The 17,319-nt window shown below is 43.8% G+C and overlaps 1 protein-coding gene across 2 annotated transcripts in view; it reads left to right on the top strand.

Moving 5' to 3' along the window:
* Positions 1-17,319, top strand: part of TWF1 (twinfilin actin binding protein 1) — a 64,576-nt gene that overhangs the window by 28,208 nt on the left and 19,049 nt on the right. For both annotated transcript variants that reach the window (XM_073652034.1, XM_073652035.1), the window contains 4 exons: positions 4,334-4,411; positions 6,455-6,633; positions 6,824-6,919; positions 15,255-15,359. In XM_073652034.1, the coding sequence (XP_073508135.1) occupies positions 4,334-4,411; positions 6,455-6,633; positions 6,824-6,919; positions 15,255-15,359 (458 nt within the window). The remainder of the gene's footprint in view (positions 1-4,333; positions 4,412-6,454; positions 6,634-6,823; positions 6,920-15,254; positions 15,360-17,319) is intronic.

The raw sequence follows: 17,319 nt of genomic DNA, 5'->3' as shown, positions 1-17,319 counted from the left end.
CATTTTTGAAATTATAAGCATTAGCAGGTTATTAGAAACTGAAATCAAACAGTTTTCAACTCAAAACTTTATTCTAGGTGATGTTACATTTTCACATAGGACCCCTTGTTCGAAAGGAGCTTCTGAACTCTCTCGTCCATTGAATTTGTCAGGTTTTGGATGGTTTCTGCTTCAATTGTTTTGCATGAGGACAGAATACCCTCCCAGAGCTGTTGCTTAGATGTGAACTGCCTCCCGCCATCATAGACACTCCTTTTGATGATGCTCCAGAGGTTCTGAATGGGGTAGAGGTCAGGGGAGCATGGGGGTCACACCATAAGTTTGTCCCCTTTTATGCCCATATCAGCCAAAGATGCAGATGTTTTATGTGCAGCATGAGATGGTGCATTACCATGCAAAAAAATGATCTTGCTGTGAAATACACGGTTCTTCTTCTTGAACCATGGCAGGAAGTGCTGTTTGAGAAAATCCACATACATTATGGAGTTCATCTTTAGCGCCTTCAGGGATCCTAAAGGGGCCGACAATCTCTCTCCCCATGATTCCAGCCCAAAACATTACTCCACCTCCTCCTTGTTGGCGCTGTAGCCGTGTTTGCGTGGGGTGTCCATCAACCAGCCATCCTCCACTCCATCCATCTGGACCATCGAGCACTGCACGGCACTCATCCGTGAACAAAACAGTTTTGAAATCAGTCTTCATGTAATGTTTGGCCCACTGGAGCCATTTCTGCTTGTGTGAAGTGGATAGAGGAGGTCGACAGGATGGCGTATGCACAGCTGCAAACCTCTGAAGGACCCTGCATCTTGTTGTTCGGGGGACGTTGGAGGCACCAGCAGCTTCAAAAACTTGTCTGCTAATATGACAAGGCTTTTTTGCCGCTGCTCTTTTAACCTGACGTAATTGCCTGTAGGAAAGAGTCCTCAATTTGCCCTTATCAGCACGCACACGTGTGTACTGTGAATCAGCTACATACTTCTTGATTGCCAAGACACTTCATCCTGATCATCGCACAATGTTGATTGTAGTCATGCCTTGACCTAAACACTCCACAATTTGTTGCTTCTCAGCAGCCGACACATCCTTTTTCTTTCCCATTTTGGCAGAAAATGTAGGCTGCTTAATAATGTGAGACAGCCTTCTTAAGTAGTCTTGCCTTTCATTGGACACACCTGCCAAACTAATTAGCACAGGTGTCTGCAATTGCTTACAGTGATATAAAGAGCCCTGACACACATCACCATCAATGAGTTTAACTGACAAACAAACAAATTCTTCCCTTATCACTCCTAAACACTTTTTGCATAATAATTTGGAACACAGTGTACATGTGCTTTTCCACAAAACACCAGTGGTTCACGTAGTGAATCTTACAGTTCTAACTTGCCAACCGTGGTCTGTATGGAGTTGTTCAATAAAGGGCCCAAAATTAAGATAACCTAGATGGGAGAGGTCTCTATGAATAGGAATTCCTAAGTATTTGATACCCTGTGAGGGCCAGGCAAAGGGAAAGTTGGACTGGATGGAATCCTATATGGATTTGGGGAGGGAGACATCGAGGGCCTCAGACTTCGCTGCATTGATTTTAAAATTTGACCATGTAACAAAGTGATCTATTTCAGCCATAACAGCATGGATGGATATATGTGATTGAGTGATATATACTAGGACATCATCAGCAAATAGAGAGCACTTGTACTCGGTGCCTCCCACCTCAATCCACCTAATATTGGGGTTATGGCGAATTGATGAGAGCAGGTGCTCCGTCACTAGGATGTATAAGAGAGGGGACAGAGAACATCCCTGCCTTGTCCCATTGGTGATTGTGAAAGGTGATGAAAATGTTCTGACGCGCCCCCTGGGCCTTGGGACACCCGGAGCCGGACCCTTTTTGGTGGATGCTGGTGGTTGTAGTCTCCGTGGCGGCGACCCGGTTCCGTGGCTCAGGGCGGTCAAACCAGTGGCGGAACTATTTATGTGGTTTTGATGTTTAAATCTCCGACTACGCCACCCGTGGATTGCGGTCAGAGTGAACCGCCGCTCCAGGGCAGACCGCTGAGGCTGGTGTTGTGGGTGCAGCAGAGCGTAGCATAACTCCCCACGGGAGGAGTATAGCCTCAGGGCAGTGTATGCGGAGGATGGGGGTGATGGTGCAGGGCAGCAGCAGTAACGACACAGAATCGTGATGCAGTCCAGGGCCTTTACTCACAGTTCTTATTATCCAGACCACGTCTGCAGGTAACGGCTGCCCACGTCGTACTGTGCTCACCAGGTGAGGGGCTCAGACAACTCCCAGATAATTTTGGAGCGCTTCACAGGACCCCCTTTGTGTGTCCTTTGTCTGGCCTTTCTTACCAACCCTTCTGTCCGGCTGCCTCGGGCCTCCTCTTGGTAAACTTGGCGCCAGTTTCCCTGACCCTATGTGGTGCCTTCCTAGCGGGTGTAGCGAGGGGCTGCGCCACATAAAATGTCACAGCCTCCTGTTTCTAGCTGAGGGTCGTTTCCTGCCTCCACTAGTTTCGGGGACCGGTCTCCCCCTTTGGCCTGACCCCTCCACGCAGGTGGATTCGGGCGTGCGGTGGCGACTCGCCCGTCCGCACCCCTGGGATCCCTTCGTTCCTCGTTCCTGGAGCCTTCTCCGCTCCTCTTCCTTCCTTCTCCCTCTTCCAGGCCTGGGCCTCTGTTACTAGGCCCGCCTCCGGAGCAGAGCTCATGCAGAGCCCCTGCTCCCTGCCACTTCTGCTCAGACTTCTCTGCACTGAACTAAGATGGTGCCCACCTTTTATACTCCCTTCTCAATGCACCCAGGAACTGCTTCCTCCCTGCTCCTGCACTACAGGGTTCCCCTTCCTCAGTGTTCCCTCCCCCCACTCCAGCCAGGGACAGGGACTGTCGTGCCCATCTCAGGGGCATATTGGTCGCCCTGCCCCACGGCAATGTGGTGTAATGCATGCAGGTGTCGGGTCCTGATCCACACTCCATCCTTACCTGAGAGTGAGATATCACACCTCTGGGTGAGGTGCAATACCTCTGTAGCAACCGAGCCCTCAGGGTAATACAGTTCCATTTATCTTCAGCCTAGGTGACGTATTGCGATACAGGGCCGTGATTTTGGCTATAAAAGGGTCCCCTAGACCCCTACCCCAAGCTTTTTAAGAGAATCATATATGGCGTGCCAGGAGACTCTATGGAATGCTTTCTCAGCATCCAACGAGAGTATCTAATTACAAATTTTTAACTGCATCTAGCCCAGGAAATACTTTGTGCCTAGTAGCAGTGTCTGCTAGTCAGCGGATTATCCCGGCTGTTAAGCAAGCTACACCACCTGTAGTTTGGACACTTAATTTTTTCAAAGGAAATGCTTCGGGACCACGGGATACTCAGTGAAGAGCATCAGGAGGCACCCCAAGGCATAGGGGCTGGGACTGGCAGTAGGATGCCTTGCGGTGGACAGCCGAGCTCGATCCTTATAAAAGCTTTTTAACTGCAGCAGCTTTAGTGGACGCTACTGGAGCTGGAATTACGCGGCTGCTGGCATGAGACTTGCCCTCCAATAGATCCTTGTAAATGGATTTAAAGTGTATTCATTCAAATTAGAGAGACAATTTAAATTAAAAAGCTTAGAGCTGCCTCCACCACAGGGGGGCTCGCTCGACCCACCAGCGGACAGGCACCAGTATTGGGAGAGGGGGGCTGGCCGTCAGGGTTCACCGCGGCTCTGGCACAAACCCGGCGACACGGAGGTGGCACGGGCAGGAGCAGACTGAACGTGTCGGCTTCTCACTTTTTGGATTTTAGAAGGGCATGACATGCCTATATCTGTGTCTCCCCCTCCTTTTACTCTTCCACCTCTTTTCTTTTCGCATGACTATATGTACTTGTCACTTTTCCATGTGTTAGTTGTGTCTTCTGAGCAGTTTGTCAGCTTTTGGACACCTTTTGAAGGTGTTTTCTATGTGTTTCTATGTGTTTTTGTTTGCCTGCCATTGGTTTTAACGGTGTTCGACGAACCGAACCGAACTCGAACACTACGGGGGTGGCTCAACACTATTCATCTCAACAGGACTTTCACTTTTTCTGAATGATTGTTTTACCTTTCTGGTGAAAAGTTGCAGTCAGATACCTGGAACTGCAATGGGTTCGAAGGTTGCATCGATTTATGCCAACCTATTTACGGGGGTATTTGAAAAAAATCTTTATATCCTCTGAAGTATATAATTGCATTATTTTATATAAAAGGTTTATTGATGATTTTTTCATTGTACTACACTTGCTTTGTGCGGTCGCTTTATATTGATTCTCTAGCTTTTGACCTATTTGTTTTTACCAACAGCGAGTGACGATGTTCAAGAGACCTTTGCCAAAGCTAGAAATGGAAAATACAGACTACTGAAACTGGACATTGAGGATGGTTTGTAATGCTCTTTATTTCACTTGAACAGCTCCTCTTTGCTCCAGATTGGTGGCAGGAAAGATGACAATATGCCTGTTTTTGTTGCATTTTTATGTGTATTTGCAGCTTTTTAATTGTATCCATTCATTTGGGTGAAAAACTCTGCAAAACTGCGAAAAATGACGGGAGAAAAAAAGCAGTGTATACATAAGTTTTCAGAAATCTGATCATGCTGGTACCGTAAAATGCTGCGTATTTTATGCACCAAATATGCTGCCTAAAATGCGGATAAAACGTCACATGTGAACATGCCCTAATACTGTTTAGATGTCACAAAAATGGAAAGCCTTATGGAAGGAAAATGTGCTTGTGTGAACATAATGAACAGGAGAGCGTCGGGGAAAATTTCAGAAGCAAATAACCCCTTTTTATTGTGCGTATTTTCCTAGCTTTCTGAACACACCCAGCAGTGTAAACAGTGGCCAATTTTGCTCTAGTTAGCAATATTGTGTACATGTATATAGATTTACATGCATACTTATAAGGACAATTTCCCCTCTACTTTATAGTACCAGCACAGAAAATAAAACATCTAAGCGCCCGCTGAACAACAAAGCAATGTTATGTGTATGTAATATAGAGTAAAGGAAAACCTGTCCTTATAAATTCCTCCGGACGACCTCTGCTATTTCATCTGCTTGATCAACCCAGGTCTGGCTGCAAAGACCTGCAAAAAAAAGTCTGATTTTGTAGGGATATGGACGCTGACTGCTCATGTAGTATGGAGAATATGACAAACTGGGAAAGCTGCTTGTGCCCCCACAATGATGCCATATGCCCAAATTACAGCATCTGAACAGGCGATATCTTCTTTACTCAATCCCTTTGTGTTTGTGACCATACCTATTGCACATGGTACACAAAAAAGTAGTTTTTCCGAAGGCTTACTTTTTCCAGCCATACGTGCTTCCTATTGTAAATGGGTAAAATCTTTTCAGGATAAATTCCTAGGTTGGAATCATGGTGTAGAGCCAGAGACCCTGATTCCTGCGACCTATCCCTTACTGAGCTGCTTGTTGTAGTTTTGATAATCTCATGCTGATTAAAAAGTGATTTTTATCATCTATGGACTAGTATTGCTGTTGCCATGTAGTTCTTCAAATTCATAAACTGTTTAACCCCACCCTCACCACTAATTGGCAGCTTTCTGCCTATGCACAGTGTACACAGAAATCTGCAAATCGATGGTGCGGGTATACAGAGCTCAGCATTCAGAGAACTAGTAGATCCACCGCAGATAAAACAGAGATTTTATCAAAACTGCAGATAGCTGGAAGCAGGGTCTCTGCCTCTACATCATGCTATTCTCAGATGGCCAAAACCTAAGACAGAAACTGAATGAGCCTATACCCTACTGTAAATAAATAAGTAAAAGCAATAGTGCATATAAATAACGTAGGATACTTAGTACACACAGTTTTTTATTTAAAAAAAAAATGCGTAAAAGCCATCCCACCAGCATCAAGGTGTACCAAATCAGGATGGTCCTAACCTCTAGTGTTAAAACCTTAGCATGTGTCAAAGTGACCTCAATGTGAACAAGAGCCGAGCAGGACCGGGTCCCAAACATGGATACTCCGCATTGGGACGCTATATAAATGTAATGTCCAGCTCAAAGGAAGAGCGACCACACCTTACCTGTACTAAGTGCAGAAACCTGGAACTAAACCGAAAATAATGAACTGCAGTATAAGCTGGTATGCATGCAAAATAGAAGCATGTTCACACTGGCCATTTTGATAAACAGTGTTTACTAAGTACCCCATGTTCTTAATCTGCACTATTGCTTTTTACTTACGGTACTTACAGCAGGGTATATGCTCATTTTGTTTCTCTTAGGTTTAGTCTGTCTAATGGCCAGTGTGAACATGCTCCTATATTTTGCATGCATACCAACTTCCACTCCAGCTCATTTTTCAGTTAAGTTTGTTCTCAGATGGGGAAGGAAAAACCTGGAGACAGATTCCCTTTAACCTGTCTTGTTCTTTTAATGGTTCACAGAGGAGCTGATAGTGAGCGCCAGTGAAGAGCCAGCGAGTTCCTGGGACCAAGACTATGACGACTTTATCCTGCCGCTGTTAGAAGATAAGCAGCCATGTTATATCTTATACCGGCTGGACTCTCAGAATGCCCAGGGCTATGAGTGGATCTTCATCGCCTGGTCTCCAGACTACTCTCATGTGAGTGTGGTGAAGTTCAGTGTCCAGTTTCTATAAACCTGGATTGTAGGTTTTTACTACTTTATTCAGCAGTCCTCTGTTTTATTATGTTTGAATGAACCTTACACATAAAGAATAATCCTTTTATTGTTGAAAAGCGTGAGATTTCATCCACTTGTAGTAATGATCCTATTTTCTTGGGCTCATTCAGGTACGACAAAAGATGTTGTATGCTGCAACTAGGGCAACTGTGAAGAAGGAATTTGGAGGTGGACACATAAAGGATGAAATTTTTGGAACAACTAAAGTAAGTGTGACAAAATGATAGATAATTGGGCTTATTGCTAGGCTTTCATTATAGCCCTGCCGGAGCCACTGTAGGATTTTTTTGCCTTGTTAATTCAATTTTTTAACCCTTCCTCTTATCCTTATTACTCTAGTTAAAATTGATGGCTGTTTCCATTTTTACTATATAGCAATGTAAAATGTGTCTTTTAGTTTTGAACCATCCACTCCCCTAAACATAAAGGGCATACCGGTCCAGTGTTAGGAAGCAGAGCTGATCCTTCAGCCCTTTTTATTAAATTGCTAAATATTCAGGTCAGCAGTCCGCACCATAATCCTTTAAATCCAGGGAGCAGGCATCTGTTTGATTTGCAATAAGGAATGATAGTGTACAATAAGCTGTGTGATCAGGTGATTGTAGAAGGAATGGTTAGCCTATGTATCACAACACGCTACTGGATGACTAATGGAGCTGGACGATTTGTTCCGTGTAAGGGGAAGCAGGAGAGTAGTCCTCATTTTAGTACTACTATAAAAGGGAAGGAATGAATGTTCCTATTAACCCCTGATCAGCAGTTATTCCTTCACACTATTTTTCTTTCAACATATAATTAAATAAAACAAGTTTTATAAATTGATTTTTATTTTAATTATGATTATATAACGTCAGTACGCCAAGCAGAGGATGTAGGATTAAACATTTTACTTGTGACTAAGGCTGAATGTTACATCGGACAGGTATTCAGGTTGCTACTAACCTGTATTTTTCTTCATGATTACTACCGTCACTGAATGACATTGTGTGTTTGGTTCTCGTCATATTCTTAGATGCTTTTAAATGGACGTGGCTAAAGCGCTGAAGACAAGGTGTATGTGGTTGGCGCTCTTTCTAGCAGGGCATTCTGACCTAGGGAAGGGCAACGTTTGATTAGTGTCAACTGCTTATCCGTTGTGTCATTGACTTGGAGAAACCTCTCGTTGGACAGACCTAAAATCAGATGACTTCCATGGGGTTTTATGACAGGCTGTTACAGCATGAAGGGCTGGGGCTTAGCATTTTGTAAAAAGCTAACTGAAGGCTATGTTCACACGTGGCATTTTTGCAGTGTTTATTTTTTTTTTCTGCAGAAGAGAATGTGTTTTAGGTTAAATGCACCCAAAGCGTTTTTTGATGCGTTTTTGTGGCGGTTTTCCCGCTGTGAAAATGCTTTTTAATAGGTCTGCCAGCTGTAGCAATGGTGATCCTGATGTGCTATGCACATGATTCGGAAATTTCCCCTCAGGACTACCATTGTGGAAAAAAACGAAGCATGACCATTGTTTGGGCGTTTCTGCCGCAAATTCGCGGCCACTGATTTGAATTGAACTGTTATCAGCGGGAGCAGCAAATCCGCAGGTATAATATCTATACTTGCGAATTTGCTGCGTTTCAATTAAAGCCAATGGGCGCAAATTTGCGCCGGAAACGCGGTGCGGGTGGTACCCAGGTCAGGATAAGTGGACTACACCTCCTCTCATCCGACCGCTGCTCCAGCTGATAACATTGAGAGCGGTGTGGCTGGGAGGAGCAGCAGTCTGCTCTGCCCAGCCCGCGTGCCTGCAGTCAAAAAGAAAAGTAAAAAAATAAAAACCTTATACTCACCTGTCCGGTGTCCTCCTGGTCTCCGGCGGCGATCTGATGCTCCCGGAAGCCAGTGGTACACTGCGGGAGCGCGCTCACTCCCAGCAGTGTACTGAGCTGCCAGGACCTGCGGTGACGTCACCGATCAGCTGATCGGTCATATGACCTCCCCGTAGGAACATTCTCAAGAATGCTCCCACGGTGATAAGTTCACCGGGGCTGATCAGCTGATCTTCAGCCCATCTTATAGACGCCCCTCCATTACTAACCTGGGCCTCACGTCAGCCGCCAATGCAAGGCTGATTTGAACCCCAACCCTATTACCCCACTCTCCACCGCTACACGGCAATGGGAAGAGCAGAGGCTAAGCACCAGCTTTGGCACATCTTATGGATGCACCATTTCTGGGATTGCTGAGGGGTGAAATTAATAGCCGTGGAGGGGGCTAGTATTCATGGCCCCTTCCGTGGCTATTAATATCAGCCCACAGCTGTCAGTTTAGCCTTTGCTGGTTAGATTTTATAAGGGGATCCCACGTCAATTTTTTTCTGGGGTCTCCCTGTAATCTAGCTAGTAAAGGCTAAGCAAACAGCTGTAGGCTAATATTAATAGCCAGGGAACATTGCTGGCTAATGGCCCCTTCCCCGGCTACTAATATCATCCCCCAGCGGTCGGCTTTCCTTCTGCTGGTTATAAAAATAAAAAAAAGACGCGGGAGCCCACGCCACTTTTTTTTTTTTTTTTTTAATTTTAGGCTGTGTGCCCATGATCCGGACGTAGCAGCGTTTTGGACGCATATTTTTTTGCTGCATCCAAAATGTTGCATTCTATTGAACGCAGGTAAATCCTCATGTGTTCACTGAACCATGCGGATTTACCGCATTCTATACATTCTAGTGGTCAAATTTCTGTTGCGGAGACTAGCGACTCCGCAAGAGAATTTGATATGTTGCAGTCCTGAAAGATGCGCCGCATGTCAGTGTCCGCGGCTGATCCGCAGCCTCAGATGCACGCATAGTGGACATGGGATTTCTAGAGATCCCATCCACTATGCTGTAACATCTGGATGCTGCGGGTTTGAGGCTGTATAAACACGCAGCTTCAAACCTGCAGTGACTCCTGACCGTGGCCACATACTCAAACTCGCCCACAGAATGTAAATTTCTGTAGCGGACACCCTAGTCTCCACTGCAGATTTTGACCAATTGAAGTGGATTCACATTTACCAACATCAAAAGTGCGTCATTAGAACACTGCGATTTGGACGCAACAAAAATATGCTGCGTCCAAAGCGCTGCTGAGTGCTGATGGGGGGGGGGGCATAGCTGCTAACGAACCAGCTGTGAGCTGTTAATTATAGCCAGGGACCATGTTTGGAAATGGCACCTTCCTAGGCTACAAAATAGCAGCTCATAGTAGCCGCATAAATTACGTGAATAGAAATGCTAATGAAGATTGGGTGAATGGGACTAGCTGAAACCTAGCTCTTTTGTTTGGTTATGACAAGGTGTCAATCAGACCTTTTTCATGACCAAACCTAATTAAAGTAAAGGGTTAAGTAAATACTTTTATTTGAAATACAACAGACACATTCTTTCATAATTTAAATTAACTAATATACTCACCCCAGTTCTGAAGGTAATCCAAGAGTTTAAGCAATGTCCCACCAAAAAACTTTATTTAGCTCCAAAAAGCATTCATTGTTGTACAAAAAGCGTCAAAAACGCTTCAAATCCTGATTGTGCGCACATAGCCTTACAGTATCCACAAAGGCTTTGAGATTTCAGAAATCTCATACATACTGCAGCTTTTTTCTAGACTGCACTCGAGCTCTGCAGCATGTCAATTCTTGCAGCGTTTTTTTTCATCCACAGAAAGCAATGAGAAAGCTCAAAAGCACTGCAAAAAATACAGCTAATAGTTTTATTTACCAAAAACACTGGAAAATCTAACTTTAGTAACCCATTTCTGACAAAGTCAGTAATAGTACTTTCCTGTGCCCTGGTACTTATGAACTGGGTACGTACTATTATGACATGGCGATCACACCTGCACACAGGCTGTGCGGGCGCGATTGCCGCCGGGTGTCAGCTGACTGAGTGCCGGGTGTTAGGGGGTTATGGTTAGGGTTACGGTTACGTTTTGGGATTTTTTTAAAAGTAAAGGGAAAAAAATGATGACGATATGGCGACCAGTGTTAAGTTGCGAGCACTTGCACTCGAGTTTGCATCGGGTGCTCAGGTATGCACCGAGTATCGTGGGTGCTCGAGTCTCCGCCCCATATGTTTCATGGCTGTTACGCAGCCAAAAAAAACTTGCAGGGATTGCCTGCCATACATAAGCAATCCCTGCATGTTTTTTTGCGTGTCTAACAACCTTGAAACATGCGGAGCGGGGACTCGAGCATGTCACTCGAGCACCTTTTACATGGTGCATACCTGAGTACCTGATGCAAACTCTAGTAGCGAGCACTTGCACTCAAGACTAATGACGACTTATTCAATATGATGACCTAATGTTATCAAATTCTGTGTCATACCTCTGTGTTCAAAATGTTCACTATACCCCATGATAAAATCCTTAAGTCTCTGTGAAGCACCTGGGGGGGTTCAATGTGCTCACCACACATCTAGATAAGTTCCCTGAGGGGTCTAGATTCCAAAATGGGGTCACTTGTGGGGGCTTTCCACTGTTTAGGCACATCAGGAGCTCTCCAAATGCGACATGGCGTGCGCTAATTATTCAAGTAAATTTTACATTCAAAAAGTCAAATGGCGCTTCTTCCCTTCCCGAGCCCTGCCGTGCGCCCAAACAGTGGTTTGTCCCTACATATGGGTTACCTGCGTGCTCAGGAGAAATTGCATAACAAATTTTGGGGTACATTTTTTCCTGTTACCCTACAGAATTTAAAAGAAATTGGGTCCAAAGTAACATTTTTGTGAAAATAAGTTAAATTTTCATTTTTTTCTTCCACATTTCAACAATTCCTGTGAAGCACCTGAAGGGTTAATAAACTTCTTGAATGTGGTTTCAAGCACCCTGAGAGGTGCAGTTTTTAGAATGTTGTCACTTTTGGGTATTTTCTGTCATAAAGGCCCCTCAAAGTGACTTCAAATGTGATGTGGTCCCTAAAAAAATGGTTTTGTAAATTTTGTTGGAAAACTGAGAAATCGCTGGTCAACTTTTAACTCTTATGTGCCCACGTAGCAGATTTGCTGCAGAGCGTTTTTGCCTCTCTCTGGCAGAATTACATGCATTTTTTCTGCCAGAGAGAAGCTTTTTTTCAGCGTTTTTTTTCAGCGTTTTTTCAAGCAGTTTTCCAAGCGATTTTGAGCATCACTTGGAAAGTGCTTGACAAGTTGGTCACACAATATAAATCCATGCAACCGGCATGGATTTATAATGTGTGAACAACTGATGCTTTAAATGCAGCATCTACAGTAAAAAAAAGAGAATTAAAACGTTAAAAAAAAAAAAAAAAAACCTGTATACTCACCTCTCCGGTCTCCTTCAGTCTGCTCCCGGCCGCATCCTCTCTCCTTGGCGTCCCGCAGTGTACTGTTAGGACCTGCGGTGACGTCATTTAGTCAGCTGATGGTCACGCGACCATCACCTGACCGCCGACGTCAGCGGTCGCGTGACCATCAGGTGACTAAATGACGTCACCGCAGGTCCTGACAGTACATCGTGGGACGCCAAGGAGAGAGGACGTGGCCGGGAGCAGATCGGGGGCCGCCAGAGAGGTGAATATACAGGTTTTGTTTATTTTTAACTTTTTTATTTCTTTTTTTCACCGCGTGGTAGCCGGGATGAAGAGGAGTTGTAGTCTCCTCTTCATCCCGGGTACCACACGCACCGCGATTACGCTGCAAATTCGCTGACATTGAATTTAATTGAAACGCAGCAAATCCACATATACCTGCAGGTTTGCTGCGTTTCAGTGTTACTCAATGGCCGCATTTGCAGCGTAATCGCGGTAGAAATGGTCATACTGCTTTTTGCAACGCAATGTGAATTCGGCGCACAAATTAGCGCATCATGTGCACAGCACATCCGAGTTCACATTGCTTTGCATGGCAGACGGTTTTAAAAGCATTTTCGCAGCCATAAAAACGCCACAAAAACGCTACATGGGCTCTTAACCTAACTTGTTAACAAAAAAAATTTGTAGGACTGCCCACTGGACTCATAAGTTATTTAAATGATAAATTCCCAGCTCTTTTCCACATTCTACATGTCCTATTTCCGTTACACACATTTAAAAAAAAAATACATATACATACATACATACATACAGTACAGACCAAAAGTTTGGACACACCTTCTCATTTAAAGATTTTTCTGTATTTTCATGACTATGAAAATTGTACATTCACACTGAAGGCATCAAAACTATGAATTAACACATGTGGAATTATATACTTAACAAAAAAGTGTGAGACAGAAAATATGTCTTATATTCTAGGTTCTTCAAAGTAGCCACCTTTTGCTTTGATGACTGCTTTACACACTCTTGGCATTCTCTTGATGAGTTTCAAGAGGTAGTCACCGGAAATGGTTTTCCAACAATCTTGAAGGAGTTCCCAGAGGTGCTTAGCACTTGTTGGCCCTTTTGCCTTCACTCTGCGGTCCAGCTCACCCCAAACCATCTCGATTGGGTTCAGGTCTGGTGACTGTGGAGGCCAGGTCATCTGGCGTAGCACCCCATCACTCTCCTTCTTGGTCAAATAGCCCTTACACAGCCTGGAGGTGTGTTTGGGGTCATTGTCCTGTTGAAAAATAAATGATGGTCCAACTAAACGCAAACCGGATGGAATAACATGCCGCTGCAAAATGCTGTGGTAGCCAAGCTGGTTCAGTATGCCTTCAATTTTGAATAAATCCCCAACAGTGTCACCAGCAAAGCACCCCCACACCATCACACCTCCTCCTCCATGCTTCACGGTGGGAACCAGGCATGTAGAGTCCATCCGTTCACCTTTTCTGCGTCGCACAAAGACACGGTGGTTGGAACCAAAGATCTCAAATTTGGACTCATCAGACCAAAGCACAGATTTCCACTGGTCTAATGTCCATTCTTTGTGTTCTTTAGCCCAAACAAGTCTCTTCTGCTTGTTGCCTGTCCTTTAGAAGTGGTTTCCTAGCAGCTATTTTACCATGAAGGCCTGCTGCACAAAGTCTCCTCTTAACAGTTGTTGAAGAGATGTGTCTGCTGCTAGAACTCTGTGTGGCATTGACCTGGTCTCTAATCTGAGCTGCTGTTAACCTGCGATTTCTGAGGCTGGTGACTCGGATAAACTTATCCTCAGAAGCAGAGGTGACTCTTGGTCTTCCTTTCCTGGGGCGGTCCTCATGTGAGCCAGTTTCTTTGTAGCGCTTGATGGTTTTTGCAACTGCACTTGGGGACACTTTCAAAGTTTGCCCAATTTTTCGGACTGGCTGACCTTCATTTCTTAAAGTAACGATGGCCACTCGTTTTTTTTACTTAGCTGCTTTTTTCTTGCCATAATACAAATTCTAACAGTCTATTCAGTAGGACTATCAGCTGTGTATCCACCTGACTTCTGCACAACACAACTGATGGTCCCAACCCCATTTATAAAGCAAGAAATCCCACTTATTAAACCTGACAGGGCTCACCTGTGAAGTGAAAAGCATTTCCGGTGACTACCTCTTGAAGCTCATTAAGAGAATGCCAAGAGTGTGCAAAGCAGTCATCAAAGCAAAAGGTGGCTACTTTGAAGAACCTAGAATATAAGACATATTTTCAGTTGTTTCACACTTTTTTTTGTTAAGTATATAATTCCACATGTGTTAATTCATAGTTTTGATGCCTTTAGTGTGAATGTACAATTTTCATAGTCATGAAAATACAGAAAAATCTTTAAATGAGAAGGTGTGTCCAAACTTTTGGTCTGTACTGTATATATTGGCCGCCGAGGGGTACTGTACATCCGCCTCCCATTGAATTGAATAGGAGGCGGATGTGCAGTAACAAGCACCGGCCACTGCAACTTGATGGCCAAGCACCGCAGGTAAGGACTTCCGGCTGGCGGCCACCGGCACCGATAACAGCTGATCGGCAGGGGTGCCGGGTGCGGGACCCCGACCAATCATACATTGATTCCCTATGGATAGGGCATCAATGTGAAAGTAGTGGACAACCCCTTTTAACACTGATGATTATCTGTTAATGCAGAGCAAAGGTACGTTCCATCACACAATTTCTCTTCAGGTGAAATGCTGTCTAAAAGGGGCATTCCTAGCTCCAAGATCCTATTGTAATATGTAGTAAGTGTAATAATAATATTAGCAAATGCCTTCAAATAGCAAATCAGAAGAACTATACTACATTTCTGTGTCGCTTACCCCATGTACAGGGCATTGCAGTACCTTAGTCATTAGTGGTCGTAACCAAGGATAACTGTCTCTAATACAAGTGGTCGTAACCATGGGTACATAAGATACTGCCATGCCCTGCACATTGGGTTAACACAGCGTATCAGAAGAACTATATTACATTTCTAATTGGAGGTATTTGCTAATATTGCTATTACTTGAAGATGGGGATACCCCTTTAAAATGCAAGCCATCCAAATGGTCTTCCTTCTCCTGCACTGATATTCCTGGTCCATCAGAGCTGTTCTTACATGCCAGTGCTCTTACAGAAATGTTGTTTTTTCATAACTGTTAATTTTCAGTACATTGTACCATTAAACACTACTTTTATGTGCAGGAAGATGTTTCGCTTAATGGGTATCAGAAATACTTGGTCTGCAGATCAGCTCCTGCCCCTCTTACAGCATCAGAAGAGGAATTGCGGCAAATTAAGATGAACGAGGTAAGGTTTTCTTTTCTGTATATTTGCATTTTTTATATAAACCTTTTTTTTCCCATGGCCAGGAAAAAAAAAAAGTGATAAGGTTGGCCAACTAGTAGGTACACCCATTCAGTGGCAGGCACCGACTAGAGGGCCGCTGTGCAGGAACAGTGTTAGGCCCCTCTTTTTCTCTGTGGAAGAGGCTGGTTGCCGATTTGGAGGTTGAAGTGGGCCCCTTTGATCTCTTGGGCCACAGCAGCTGCCCCTATGGTATGCCCACCCATGCACATTGCATGTTGATGTGTCAGGGAATTGCAAGCCCATAGCTGGCGTAGATTTCAGCTTCTGGTGCCCAGACAGACCAAGATGCTGTAAATTTATTAAGCTATGTGCACCGCCTATATATCGCCAACTTTGTTAGAATATTTATACTCTGTATTGATTGTTTTCTCAATAAAAGCAACATTGAAAAGATATGCGCACCTCCTAATGATTTTGATGCATCTTACTCTGCGCTATTATGCTTAAAATGGGTGTATGGCCCATCATTCTTCGTAAACTTCCATCTATATGTTATATAATAATCTAGTCTGCATTTCTTGGGTAAACTATACATCGGTATGTAGTGTTTTAATCAGCCTGCATTTTTTTCCCCCAATTTATAAAATTATTTATTGCCCTATATAAACAGACCTGTACTATAACTGATAAATGGTAAGTGTGGACCTTGATGCAATTGTTACATTGGGCCCAGGAGCCTTAAAGGGATTGTCCACTTTTGACACGAAAGTGCAGATTCCTCACAGCGTGCCCTGTCAGGATTTTCTGGTACCAGCGGCGAGACTGGGCAGTTATGTGACCACAAGTATTTGATATGCATACTTCCGGCGACATTCTGACTAGACGTGTGCAACCTTGCTCAATTCACTTGTACTGAGCGAAGCACATCTAGTCAGAATGTGGCCGGGAGTATGCATATCACATACTTGCAATTACATGACCGCCTGCACCCAAGAATCCTGACATTGTGCGTGTTTACAGACTTTCGTGCCAAACCTGGATAGCCCCTTTAAATGCTTCCTGACACCTAGCCCAGAAACGGCAGAGGGGGAATGAGTCAGTGTTTGCAAAGCCTTAATGGACTCCTGTCAGTAGCAACCGAGGTATGTAAGGAGTGTGACAGAGAGAGGTTGCTCCCTTTATCACTCCATCAGCTTCCCGCAACGGGATCCAGAGGAACCAATGGTTTCTGTGGAAACTAGAAGCCCATCTGTGGTTTGTATGTCTACCATAGACCAAAGTCTAATAGATCATACCAGATGCTTCATCTATTACTTTGCCTGGCACTATAACACTAACAGGCTTTTTATTAAAACATGTAATTTTTTAATTACATGGATAAGTCTTTTTGTATGGCTAAAAATATTGTAAAATAAATAAAATGTTTAACTGTTGTAAAAAATTTATTCCCCCCCCCCCCCCAAAAAAGGTAGTTTGTCAATCAACAAACGCCCAAAAGAAATACATATTGTATCACCCCATCCATAATGACCCATACTATAAAACTAAACTGTTTATCACCCACAGAGAACGCTGCATAGAAATAACCAGAATTGATGTTTTTGTTCATACGCTCCCTCACATAAAATGAAACAAAAAATGATCAAAAATTGTTATGTATCCCAAAATGATACCAATAAAACTCCAGCTCGTTACACAAAAACAAGCCCTTATACTGCTCTGTAAACGAGAGTCATTTCTCTCAGAATATAACCAAAAGAGAAACAATTTTTTTTCTTGCACAAAAGTAGCAAAACAATAAAAAAAAAAATCTGGGGGGAGAAAGTCGTAAAATATTAACTAAGTAAATTAACTTGGTTTTATCATTGTATCAAACTGCTGAAAAAATAGCTTGTTAACAATACTGTATAATTAATGAACAGCATTTTAAAATAATCAATAATTATTTATTTTTGTTTAT

Source organism: Phyllobates terribilis, unplaced genomic scaffold (genome assembly GCF_046119375.1).
Source record: "Phyllobates terribilis strain yellow unplaced genomic scaffold, ASM4611937v1 Scaffold_11__3_contigs__length_659146591, whole genome shotgun sequence".
NCBI classification, from domain to species: Eukaryota; Metazoa; Chordata; class Amphibia; order Anura; family Dendrobatidae; genus Phyllobates; species Phyllobates terribilis.
This window is presented reverse-complemented; position numbering and strand designations above follow the sequence as displayed.